Source organism: Eptesicus fuscus, chromosome 3, assembly GCF_027574615.1.
Source record: "Eptesicus fuscus isolate TK198812 chromosome 3, DD_ASM_mEF_20220401, whole genome shotgun sequence".
Classification (NCBI taxonomy): Eukaryota; Metazoa; Chordata; class Mammalia; order Chiroptera; family Vespertilionidae; genus Eptesicus; species Eptesicus fuscus.
The window spans coordinates 35689213-35703119 of NC_072475.1; the positions used below are offsets into that span (position 1 = coordinate 35689213).

Here is a 13907-nt window from a genome sequence, read left to right on the forward strand (position 1 = left end):
GGCCTTTTCATGTTGCCTGTACTATGTTGAGGTACATTCACTCTCTACACACTTTTTTGAGAGTTTTTATCATAAACGGATATTGAATTTTGTCAAATGCTTGTTCCGCATTTTGTTTACAATCAACTTCAACATAATCAATAGAAATTTGCCTACATAGTACTTATATTTGGAAAAAATTAATAGGACTTCAAAATGAGATGATTTTAGTTTTTTAATTTGCACAGTAAATTGTATATGGATCCATTGTTTACAGGTATAAACCACAGCATTTTATTTCTTTGTGCTGGCAAAGGCAGTTATAGATAGAAATGCTCCAACGAGTTCTGAGAGTATTTACTCAGCTGAGAGAACAGCATGAGAGTGTTCCCTTAAAATATTATTCTTGTCTCATTTTCAAAGTAAATATTTAGTAAGTTAACATGTGAAACAATTCTATAAAATGTAAAAGGTAATTTTTTTTTAGTTTTGAGAGTAATTTAACATTAAAACATTACTCTATTAAATAACTTTAACCTTTAAGATCAATGTTCATAGCTTCAATAGGTCAATCACTCTACTTTGTACTGATGTTTTCTTCTAGCTAAAATTAAACAAACATTATAATGTTCTGTTGCTCTTGAAGTTTTCAAATTATCCTGAATAATACACTTGCTATTCAAGAGAAATCATGCAGTTTTTACCTCAATGCAATCATTTTAAAATGTCAATTATATGTATTACCTAAATTCTTCTGGTGAAAAAAATACCTATAGTTATTAAGAAAACTATATGTTGTTAATAACTATACATTCAACAAGTAATGTATATGTAGATACATTTTATTTAAAATAGCATAAAACCCTACTCAAATTAGCTTAAAGAGTGAAATAGTTTAACACATAATTGAGTCAGGAAGAACAGATTTTCAATTGTTTGATTCAGCATCTCTATGAAATGACTAAACAATAAGTTTATTTATTTTTTTGTTTCTCTGCTCTGCCTTCTATGAAGGCTGATTTTTCTTCTGTTGGAATTTAAAGATTTTATATCCAAACCCTTAGTATTATAAAGGAGAAAATGGATTACCTTTTTGGCTGTCTCAGAAGAACAAGAAACTACTGCTTTTAGAATCCTACAGAAAGTCTCTCTCCAAACTTCATTTTTGAGATTTGGTCTTATACCCATTGCTGAAATAATCCATTTGGTTAAAGAATTATCTATGCTGACTTAATTAAGACTGTGTTATCTGAATCAATATTATGGCAATTGGAATCAGAGGAACCAGGTTATCCCATTAGGATCTACCCCTGGAACTTTACCCACAAACCATCCCACATATGGTAAATACTGCATGGAATATTTATAGGGTTTGCACTATATGCCCACAACGAGTGTATGAAATAGAGGGACAAGATACACAAAGACATTTATTACAAAGCAGTGTTTCTAACTAATATATACATAGAATAATAGGTATATAGTCTAATATAGACATAGGATAAAGTGAAAACTCTTTTAAAATATAAAAATAAATCATTGCATACTAGGTAGTATTCTAAATGTATTATATAGGCATTACATTAAAATAACATTTTAATTTATTCATTATGTGTTTGGCTTTCAACATAAACTAAACTTTTATTTTCTGTCCCTGAGTATCTAACACAGTGACTTACTTATATTAGATTATTAATAAGGGCTGTTATAATAAAGAAAAAAAATCAATATTGGTTCAATTACTCACTTAGTTTAAATAGACACAGCCTAAATTATAAACTTTTGGCTTTGGAGTGAACTTTTCAAAACAAATAGCTCACATCCTTTTCATCAGTGGAATCAGAAAATAAATGAAGAAAAAAAAAAGCTGAATTACCTATTTTGTTTCATTTTGTGCCCTCAGCACTGCTGTTTACTAAAGGTAATGAAGATAAGGAAAGAATAAAGAAGAAAGGTCAAATGCAAATATTTGGTACATAGATTAAAGGATATTATGTTAATTGCCAAGTGACTAGTGCATTCAAATGAAGTTGTCCTTGGAGGGAGACAGATCTTACTTGCTGATGAGTATAATCTGAAATACTAAAGAAAAGGAGTTCCTAATAAGTTAAGAAGAAAGGTTATCTAGATAATGAGATTTAGGTCACACAGGTAATTAGAGATAAAAATAAAAAAACAGCAGTGATGAAATGAAAATAAAAACAAGGAAACAATTACATGAGGGTGAATAAGAAGTGGTCAAATGTATCACCATATTCTCCAAATTCTGGAAGGTGCTAAAGATTGAGTTAATCTTTGTCTGATTTCTATGTCCTCTTTTGATATAATTGACAGTTTTGAGTGCAGAAATAGAAATTTTCTTTGTTGATAAATCATTCAGCACTGTACCATTCAAGAAGTCTATGCTTTAAATGTTGTCTGAAGAGATATTCTCTTTCTCAAAAACTTTCTCTTGAGAAACAATTGTAGTTTTGAGATATTGACTATAGAATATAGTTGTTTACTGTTCTCTGCTATATTTTATATGTAATCTTAATAGAAACAGACAGAATCATTTTTGTTCATTTCTTGAACTGTACTTCAACAATTTATCTATGTTTTGTTTAAAAAAAAAAGTATGATTCTGTGATGGTTAACTTATATTTTTGTTTAGTGAAAAAAAAAAAAATCCCCAAAAAGCAGATTTTAAAACTTCTAATGAATTGACACAGATATCCTAACTCTGTAATGCATACCTCATGTAGACTGTTTGGCACAATTTTCCATGAGTGTCTTCTGAATTTAGCCAGTCATTTAAAGAACTGTTAAATGCACATCATATATTGTGCTCTAACAATGATATCAATAAAGAATAGAAAACAGATGCCTACAGCAACATAAGTTCTTCCTCTCTCACAGGGAAGAAAAACAACTACCAAATTATATCAATTATCTATAGTTCCATTGAAAAACATCCCAAAATGTAGTGGTTTAAAACAACTCTATATTTTGTCCATAATTCTTTGATATGGCCATGCAGGCTGGATTCAGTTGGGCAATTCTTCTGGTCCGATGGATAGCTCTAAGCTGACTTTATGTCTGTAACCAGTGCCTCTTGCTAGGACAGGAAGGCCTCATCAGCACAGCTCCTCTCTGCTCCTTGGGTTCTCTCTTTTTCTAGCACGCTAACCCAGGATTGTTTACATAGTGCCTTGGCAGAATCCCAGAGAAAGAGAGGAAATATGAAAGACCTTTTGTGGCATAGACTCACCACATATGCCACATTCTATTGGTCAAAGCAAATATTAAGGTCAAACCAGATTCAAGAGGTAGGGAAATACACCCCACCTCTTGACAAAAAGATCTGCAAAGTCACATTTTGAAGTGGCCCGCATACAGGGAGGAGAGATTATTACAGCCATTATTGTAAACAATCTACCACAGGTGTATTTCTGCCTAGGCCAGTGGTCTGCAAACCGCGGCTCGCGAGCCACATGTGGCTCTTTGGCCCCTTGAGTGTGGCTCTTCCACAAAATACCACATGCGGGCGCACACGTACAGTGCGATTGAAACTTCGTGGCCCATGTGCAGAAGTCAGTTTTCGGCTCTCAAAATAAATTTTAATCATTGTACTGTTGATATTTGGCTCTGTTGACCAATGAGTTTGCCGACCACTGGCCTAGGTTGTCTGCGTAGTGAGTTTGTGGCTTGACCATATCAACAATAGTCTTAATCCTCATTTTGCATTTGCTAGTATAGACCAAAAGCAAATTTGTGCTATACAGAGTATAGTCATGTCTTTTGTGAATTCTCATGGACATAGTATCAAATAATATTTTCTAATGTTGATATAAATATAGCAATCCACTATTACCTATGAGGTACAGTTAGTATAATCCCTGAAAAGAGTTAGCAACAATTGCAAGAAATTGAGTTGGCCTTTTCTCTCTGCATTCAGCATGTATATCCAGTTTGGAAGACATGACTTATTATTTAGTGTGATTTTATTTAGGAGTTTCTCAAGATGGGATATAATGAATGTTAACTCAAGTTTAGGTTGGGTTGCATCCTGTGCCCATATATGAATATGAGAAGAGACATTTGAAAGAGGCTATCATTTCCATCATTAATTTGCAAATTTACATTCAAGGAAATGACTCATGAAGACTTTAGATACCTTTATTTCAAAACTCACTTTCTTCAGTTTCCCTTTGCATTGCTGAGTGGAAAAGATTTGTCAGTTGAGTAAAGATGCTTCATCTCCTTCGCTGATGCTGCTGGGAGTTATTAATTAGGTTTCTGAATTTGGTGCTGCTCTTTCCTGGTCACCGTGATGTGTCATTGAAACAGGCCCATTAAAATGAGTGATGTGTGTTGTAATTTCATTAGTGTCATCAATAATGTATTACACTTTCCTTTTAGTAGTCTCTTTGTGTTGTGTGTGGGTCAGTATGACTTACATTTATATGAATTACATTTATAAGATTCAAATTGTTACAGATGAGGGAAGATAGGCATGAGGATGGAATTAATGTTATTTTAAACAGGATAACTACTAAAATGATTTCAATTAAATAATATTTTAATTAGGTCTGATGTCTCTACACACCATACTGAGATACATGTTGTGTGTATGCAAATAGGATGGTGATTTATTGACTAAATAACACAGCCCATTCTTTCTTCAAGGAAACTTTTCTGAATTAGACTAAAGCAGGTATGTATAAGACCAGGAGTGGTTCACTAAGGAATATAATTCTTGTGGTTGGAAAGGACAGACACTTGACATGGAAATTCTTCAAATGTATTTTTTCTCTTGTCACTCTTTTTTTTTTCCTTCCAGATATGTGCCTTTTGACTATCTAATCTGAAACATATGGGTCCATAAATGAGAAACAGAGACATGTGTGATACTCTGATATAGTATACTGTATATTGTTGAAATATTACCTCCATTTAAGTGAGTTTAATTTTGGTGACATTACATAGAAATACAAAGAATTTTGGCTTAGAAACTTTCACTGGAAACATTGATCTAACTAAAATATTTTCAAAGGCAGGAAGTCTTTGCATATCAAAAAATTGCACAATGGTAGTTTTGCTTCTCAGGAATATTCTTTAGTATTTAGGGTTAATCATTGAACCTGTAAGAAAGTTCTCAGAACTAAGAAATATATAGGAATATATGTGATTAAATATAAAAACATGGCTGGGTTTTGTTTTTTCTTCTCCGATTCAAATATTAAAATTAAAGTAATATGAAGGTACTTTTTTGGAAAAGGGCTTCAATGCAGAGATTTATTTTATATAAGCAGTAAGCTGAGTGGGTTTTAGTACAAAAAGAGAAATAGGAAAAGATGAGCTACTTCTGAAAATCAGTAGGAGAAATTATCTTTCTCATAAAAATTTAAAGAAGATATCTTTGGTATCTTCAATTTATTTTAAGGGAAGCAATCTATAAAGGTGAAAAGCTTCTATTATAATAAAGATCAACTAACTCCAGTTATATCAGCAGCTACCCAAAATGAAAGTCTTTTCTTATGATGAAAAACTCTGTTGTTGTTGTTTTTTCTACTAAAATATCAGTGTCTGTAGTTTTATGCTGATTTGTATCCAGTTTGGGTAGAAATGGATATGAGTATTTATCTTACATAATAGCTTGCACAGCCTACTACTTGATGCATGTAGCATATGGAAAATGTGTTTAGCTCCTTGTAGAATTTCACAAGCCAAAAAAAGGATCCATTTCTATTTACATGGTCTGTTTACAGTCATTTTAAAAATATGTTACTGTGCTGCTTCCTAGTTAGAAAAAGCAAATGTTGGCACATTACAGACTCCATTACATTGGTCTTTAGGAAATATATGTATTGCCTTCCAGTTAATACAAAAATCAACAATAATCACACTTCTTGTGCTTTCAACCTAAACATTCTCTTTAGGAGTATTTTTATTCCTCCACATTATCTCTCTTCTAGATATTTTACAGTAATATGGTTGAACGTTTTCATACTATATTAGAGTCTGTGCTCAGGCTTAAATGAATTGTCATGGAAGGATTAATCCTGCAACCTTTATAATCATATTTTATTAATATCACCTTATCCTTAAATAGAATATTAATGATATTTAACATTAAATAACCATAAAATGTTAGGTAGAAATGTGTTTCATGCCAGTGGGTTCTGAAAATGTACAAAAGTCACTGTAACAGCATGATAATCATTAAACATGCTCTACATAATATATTAATTGCACTAGTACAATTCATTTAGGGGCATTTCTGGATAACAAATGTGATAATATTTTTGACTGTCAGCATGCTGAGCCCTCAAGGAATGGAAGTATTTGGTAGAGTTTTTGAAAATATATATTACATTCATAAGTTCTGGAAACATATTTTCCATGAAATGATTTATAATTGAACATGGATAAAGAGGAGAGAATTCTAAATAAAAATATTATGAAAACTGATTAAATATAGTTATTATACTAATTTATTTTTATTATTAAATCAGTATAAAAATAAATTAGTATAATAACTGTGCTGAGTCCTTGTTAAAAGATTAAATAATTAAAATACATTTTAAACTTTTTATCCTTAAAATACCTTAACTATTAAATCATTTGTGTTTCTATATATGTTTAATTTTTTATTGAATTTATTAGGGTTACATTGGTTAAAAAAAATTGGTTTCAAGTGTATAATTCTATAATACATCATCTGTATATTATATTATTTGTTCATCACCCATAGTCTTGGCTCCTTCCATCACTATTTATACCCCCTTTACACTCTTGTGCCTGCCCCCATTCCCCTTCCCTCTGATAATCAAATGCTGATATCTGTGTCTGAGTTGTAGCGTTTTGTTTTGTTTTATTTAATCCCTTCACTTATTTCACCCAGCCTTCCAACCCCTCTCCCATCTAATAGCTCTCAGTCTGTTCTCTGTATCTATGAGTCAGTTTCTATTTTGTTATGTTCATTAGATCCCACATATAAATGAAATCATATGGTATTTGTCTTTCTCTGACTGACTTTTTTCAGTTAGCATAATACCTTCTAGGTTCATCCATGCTGTCTCAAAAGGTAAGTTTTTTCTTCCTTTTTATGGCTGAATAGTATCCCATTGTATAAATGTTCCACAGTTTTTCTATCCACTCATCTACTGAAGGGCACTTGGACTGCTTCCAAATCTTAGCTATTATAAATAGTTCTGCAATGAAAATAGGGGTAGATATATTCTTTAGAATTCATGTTTTAGGTATTTTCACATATATTCCAAGAAGTGGAATCACTATCATCATAAGGCAGTTCCATTTTTAATTTTTTGAGGAAACTCCACACTGTTTTTCACAGTGGCTATACCAGTCACTCTAACATTCCCACCAACAGTGAACAAGGGTTTCCTTTTCTCCACATACTGGCCAACACTTGTTGTTTGTTGATTTATTGATGATAACCATTCGGACAGCTGTGAGGTGATACCTTATTATGGTTTTAATTTGCATTTCTCTGATGATTAGTGACATTGAGCATCTTTCATATCTTTACTGGCCATCTATATGGCCTCTTTGGAGAGGTGTCTATTCAGGTCCTTTGCCCATTTTTTTAAAATCGGATTGTTTGGTTCTTTGTGGTGTTGAGTTGCATAAATTCTTTATAAATTTTGGATATTAATAAATAATTAATTACAAGGTATATCATTGACAAATACATTCACCCATTCAGTGGATTGTCTTTTCATTTGGTGGATGATTTACTTTGCTGTGCACAAACTTTTTAGTTTGATGTAGTCCAATTTGTTTATTTTTTCTTTTGTTTCCCTTGCCTGAGGAGATGTATCAGAAAAAAAAAAAAAAGAGAAATGTCTGAGATTTGACTGCCTATGTTTTCTTCTAAGATTTTTATAGTTTTTAGTCTTACATTAAAGTCTTTAGAATAGCATATTGAATTCTATTACCCAATTTCAACAATTACCTAGTGGTCAATCTTGTTCTGCCTATACTGTCCATAACTCCATCCTCCTTTTCATTTAAAATATTTTGAAGCAAATCCAAAACATGATAACCTTTCACTTACAAACATCACTGTGTGTATTTCTAAAAGATAAGGGCACTTTTAATAAACATATTGATACCATCATCACAACAAAAATACAAACAATTCCTTAGTATTAACAAATCCTCAGTATTCAATTTCACATTACTATTCATTTTTTAGTTTTTTTGAATAAAGACCTACTTTGTCACTGGTTGACATGTTTATTTTAGTCTAAATCAGTAGTTCTCAATCAGGGGGGAAGTTTAGCCTGTAAGGGATACTTTTAGCCGTCTAAAAATATTTATGATTTTAACAATTGCTGTGGATTAAATTTTTGTGTTTTCCCAAAATGTGATGATGTTTGAAGGTGGGACCTTTGGGTGGTAATTAGGTTAGGTTAGGTTATACTTGTGTGGCCCTCATGATGGGACGAATGCCCTTATAAAAAGAGAAGACAGATCTTTCTTTGTGTGTACCACCAAGGAGGTTATGTGAGACTATAATCAGGAAGAGGCCTCTTACCATGAACCCTGGTGGTCTGAACTATGCTGGCATTCTGATCTCAGGCTTCTAGCATTCAGAACTCTGAGACATCTATGATATTCTGTTATAGTAGCCCAAACTGACTGAGACAATTAGTGGTATGCAGTGAGTGGAGGCGTGGACAGCTGCCACAATAAAGAATTATCCAGCATTGTCGTCTGTTGATTTGTTGATGATAGCCATTCTGCTTCACTGCTGATGGGAATGCAGACTGGTGCAGCCATGATGGAAAACAGTATGGCGTTTCCTCAAAAAATTAAAAATGGAACTACCATTTGACCCAGTAATACCACTTTTAGGAATATATCCCAAGAAAACAGAAACACCAATCAGAAAGGATATATGCAACCCTATGTTCATAGCAGCACAATTTACAATAGTTAAGATTTGGAAACAGCCTAAATGTCCATCACCAGATGAGTGGATTAGAAAACTGTGGTACATCTACACAATGGAATACTACACTGCTATAAAAAAGAAGGAATTCTTACCATTTACAATAGCATGGATGGAACTGGAGAGCATTATGCTAAGGGAATTAAGCCAGTCAGTGAAAGAAAAATACCACATGATCTCACTCATTTATGGATAATAAAAAAAAACACATAAACTGATGAACAAAAATAGATACAGAGGCAGAGAAGCATCGAACAGACTGTCAAACTACAGCGGGAAGGCTGGGGAGGGTTGCAGGGGAGGTCAGAGATCAACCGAAGGATTTGTATGCATGCATATAAGCATAACCAATGAATGCAAGACACTGGGAGGGGATGAGGGCATGTGCCGGGGTTAGGGGAAGCTGGGGGAAGGTCAATTGAAAAAAAAAAAAAAAGGAGATGTATGCACTACTATTTGTAATAGTTTAAACAATAAAATAAATAAATAAATAGAATTATCCAGCATCAGATGTCCATAGCACAAGATCACAAAACCATGGTCTAAAGGTTCCTTCCTCACCTATTTTTTTTATTATAATGTATTTGTTCATAAACTGGATCATTTGTCCTATAGAGTTTCTCACAGTCTGTATTTTGATAATGAGACACCATGATATCACTTTAACATAGTTCTGTGTCCCTTGCATTAGATTAGATTCAGAAGCTTCATCAGATTCAGAGGAAGTTTTTTTAGCAAAATACTTCATTTTGTCCTATAAATAGTGTGGTGTACTTTCATCAGGAGGTACATAATGCCTGGGTCACACTCTCTCTCATCACTATGGGAAACTTTTGATGATCAGTATTTATATCCCTTAATTCATTAGAGGTTGAAAATGGTATTTGATAATTTTATCATTTCTTTACCTATTGCAAATATCACTATTTTTTAGATATCCATTACAATGTTTGTTATACAAATAGTACTGCAGATGAATCACCTACACGTTTTTTTTTTTTTTTTTTTTTTTAGAAACATCCTGTACCACCTTGATGGGAAGACAAGCCAGTTTTCAATCCTCCTGGAGGCTTGGGAGCGCTGCAAGTCTCTTGCATCCAATGAGACCTTTCAAGAAGCCCTGTCAAAGGTGTTGCACAGCATTAATTCAGCTCAGGTTTACTTCAAAGCAGGACTTGATGTGTTCGACAGTGTCTTGGTTGGAAAGAACTGAGAAAACTCTCAGCATTTTAAAAAGTTTGTTTACAATTCCTCAAACAAAAGCTCTAATCTGGTCAGACTTTCTGATATTGAAGACTTCCCCCCGCCCCATGGCTTTTTATACAAATCTAACGCTATTATTAGATTGTATTTTTAATAGACATATATAAAAAGAGCATTTTGCACAATTAATATTTTTCTTATTTCTGCATTTCTGAATATGCAAAAGCAAGTTATTGAAATAATACTTAAGATTTATCTATTAAAAAGAAATCTACTGTATTTTTATATATATATATGTATATGTATATATAAAATATTTGGGGGGAAGCGTTACAAGAAGTTTTGGACAATCTTCGCTCCTATGGATAAAGCACATAGGAACAGAAGTTGTTCCTTATGTTAGAGCATTTAATGACCTACTTTCTGCAATAGAAATGGAGGGTTGATATGGTTGCAGATAAATTCACTATTAAGTATTCATTATGAAGAATTCAAGTATTCTGACTGAGTGATTGGTTGACCAAACCCACTTTGAATGTTTCTATTTTATGAAATGAAGTGCCTGTTCATAACACAACTAGATGTAGTAATACACTGGTTATGAAATTGTATTTTTGTAAGTATTAATGTAAAAAAGGAGCCATAAACATTCCAGGGAAAAAATCTCCAGGTAGCTGCACAGAACAATTTAAATGCAAATTTTTCTAACAACTTATAAGGTGACAAGCTTTGAAACCCTTAATTTGCCTCAGTTGATTTTGTAAAAATCCAGGGGTGATATATGTCTTATGAGGGAGACAATATTTCTAATTTCTTCTTGTGTTGTTTCTGTTGGAAGCACTGAAACAGAGCTATTCTAAAATGAAAGCATCTCACATTCTTTGAAAACCCCAAGTATCTTAAAAAACATTAAATTGCTATTTTTGCCACTGACATAAAGGACTTACTATGAAAGAAATAGTTGTTTTGATCAATGGAAAAGGCTCCTGAAATCTATGAGGAAACGTTCAATGTGTTTTTCTTTTTTATCCTTAGTTGTGACTAAAAGTGAACATAGATATAATAGTCATAATCCTAATTTTATGCATAAAAAACAGTGTTGCTGTATGAATATGTCTTTCCCACATTTCAATTATTTTCTCTTGTGGAAAATGAAACTCTGCATAGTGACATTGTCATTGACTGGCCCTGACATCCATAATTCCCCAACACCTTAGGATTCTGTTAGGTGACAGTTTAAACTTTTAGTTTGCCCTTGAGAATTGATTTAAGTGTTTTTCTTCTGATATTGGATAAAGGAAATCCCCTGAGGAAACATATTTTCAGAATATTTCATGTGACTTTTTTCTCTATCCCGGCACAATAAACACACTTCCCCATTATACATGGCCAAAGCAACATTGCAGACAGTGCCTGTGTGTCTAAATCTTTGCTTTTTATGGATGAGCATAAACCTAATCTTAGTTTAAAGGAACTCTAAAGTTGAGGGGAAAGAATTAATCAGTATTGATTAATTGATTTATAAGGCTCGGCTGTTCCTACCCTAAGTAATGTTTATACGCTCAAGGCAAAGAGAATTGAGGCAATTAGCTAGATAATTCAAGCAGAAATCCACTTTCATCCAAATTGCCTGTGTGCACATTAGTTTTACATGAGAAATGAAACTGCTTGATTTCTTTAAACCAATATACTTGTTTGTTTGAAAATATTTGCCATGTTGAGGAAAGGACTGAAGGACCAGGCTGCTGCACACCTCAACATCAATGCCCCTCCACGCCTTGCTCCACCGAAATCAACAGCAAAGAAGAGATGAGAATATACATATGGACAGGGTGGGGCCAAATAATAGAATGCCTTATACCCAAGGATCTTAAATATTTAATCAAGCTTTAATGCATTCATTCCAGTTCTTAATTTGGGGTTGAATTTAAAGCAAAGGCAAATAATGATCAGTTTTATTGTTTATCATTTTAGAACAAAATCCTGAGTAAATTCACTCCCTTAGTCTATAAGAGCATTGAAAGCACAAAATATTTTTGTGTGTACAATTTTGTTTAATGATTGTGTACTTGGGTAAACCACATTGCACAGGTAAAAATCTCAATATTATATAGTCTTCATTTTGAAGTTATATGATATTTGACATATCATATAATATATAGAGAACTGAAGTTAACTGTGGGATATCACCTTTTTATTAGCCTATTTAAGAGATTATATGAAGAAACTAAATCATAATTAAAGTATACCTCCACCAATTTTATACATGCTGCTCTATATATTTGCCTGCAACAAACTTCTTAACCAAGAACATTATTGCTAAGGTCTGATTACCTCAAGGTTCCTCCAAATTTATATTATTCTAATTTTCCCAATAGATCCAAGTAAATAAAGTCCTATGCAAGTTAATAGAAAGTGTTTTTGGTGATTTGGTAATAGGCTTCAGTTCTTACTGAGATACCTGGGTGCTAGCTAATTCGTACACTCCCTCATACATAGAATTGTGTCTAGATATAATGAACCATAAATGGTTATTCTGCTAAGAAAATGTGCCAAATCTGCATCACTGGAACTTGGGTTCAAGAAGGGTACACACTGCCCTTTGTGGAAGAGCTCGTATTCTGGAGTCAAAAGGAAGCCTAAGAGACATTTTGGTCTAAGCCCTAAGATGTTATCTTCAGCCAGGAAAAGCATTATCACCCCATTGGCTGCAATACCTGTAGCCAAAGCGATTAAGAAACTTGGATAGAGTCACATACCTAGCTAGAAGCAAAAGCACCACTGGGATTTATGCTTCTCTGCTTTGTCATGCAGTAAATCCAGCCCCCTCCTTGAGATGCTAGGGTTATGAACGATCATTCCAGTGCATGCTAAGAAAGCAGCCATTCTTCCAAATGCTGCATATACTGGAGTTACTGCTTTAATTAAGGACTAGCTTATTCTCTGACTATACCTGACAAAACAAAACCTTCCTAGGCAAAGGAGTGGGTACTCAGGAGGAAGTGGGGAGAGTTTGCACAGGACAACAGAAGTTGGAAGGAGGGCATTGAGTGAAATGCTTTTATGAGAACATATTTTAGCTCTGTATTAAATCAGGAAGCTAAATCGCTCTTTCTCAAAATGTGGATTTTAGGGTATGAGGCCTAGCCATCGTCATCTTCAGCAGGTTTCCCCAGATGATCATTATGAACTCTGAAGGTTAAGAATTCCAATCCACATCAATCCTGGCTCCTGAGAAAGCATTACTTGGCAGCATATCAAAATCAAACAAACAAAAGCAAAACAAAACTGAGAGTCACAATAACAGGAGGTACCTGAAGCTTTGCTATTAAAGAGAGAGAGAGTAAAAGTAACTATTGTATTTCTCAGAAAAGGATGCAGACACAGCTAACATCTGTGCCTGCTACTTTTGTCCATTGATTCCTCACAACAACCTATTTTTTTTTTTTAAATGAGGAAACTTAGCTGAGTGACTGGTCAAACGTTCCTTATGATGATGGTCCACCAACCCAATGATATGTGGGTAGGTTAGAAGATATCTATTAAAAAGTAATACACCATTGTAGACAATCATGACAACTAGATGTAAAATAATAATAAAAAAAACAGAAGCCTCACATTATGCAATTTTGTCATCAAACTGCCTATATAATTTCATTGGGGGGAAATAAAGCAAGTGCTTGAATTCACAACCAAAGTTTTATATTATCCTTAAAAGCTTAGAATAACTAATTGACATTTTAACTTGAATAAATATAAGCAT

At 33.3% G+C, this 13907-nt stretch overlaps 1 protein-coding gene across 1 annotated transcript in view; it reads left to right on the forward strand.

Moving 5' to 3' along the window:
- The window catches only part of NAALADL2 (N-acetylated alpha-linked acidic dipeptidase like 2), a 630481-nt gene extending 620157 nt beyond the window's left edge, over positions 1-10324 (forward strand). The window contains exon 14 of the mRNA XM_054713015.1: positions 9956-10324. Coding sequence (XP_054568990.1) covers positions 9956-10154 — 199 coding nt within the window. The 3' untranslated portion in view covers positions 10155-10324. The remainder of the gene's footprint in view (positions 1-9955) is intronic.
- The last annotated feature ends 3583 nt before the right edge of the window (positions 10325-13907 follow it).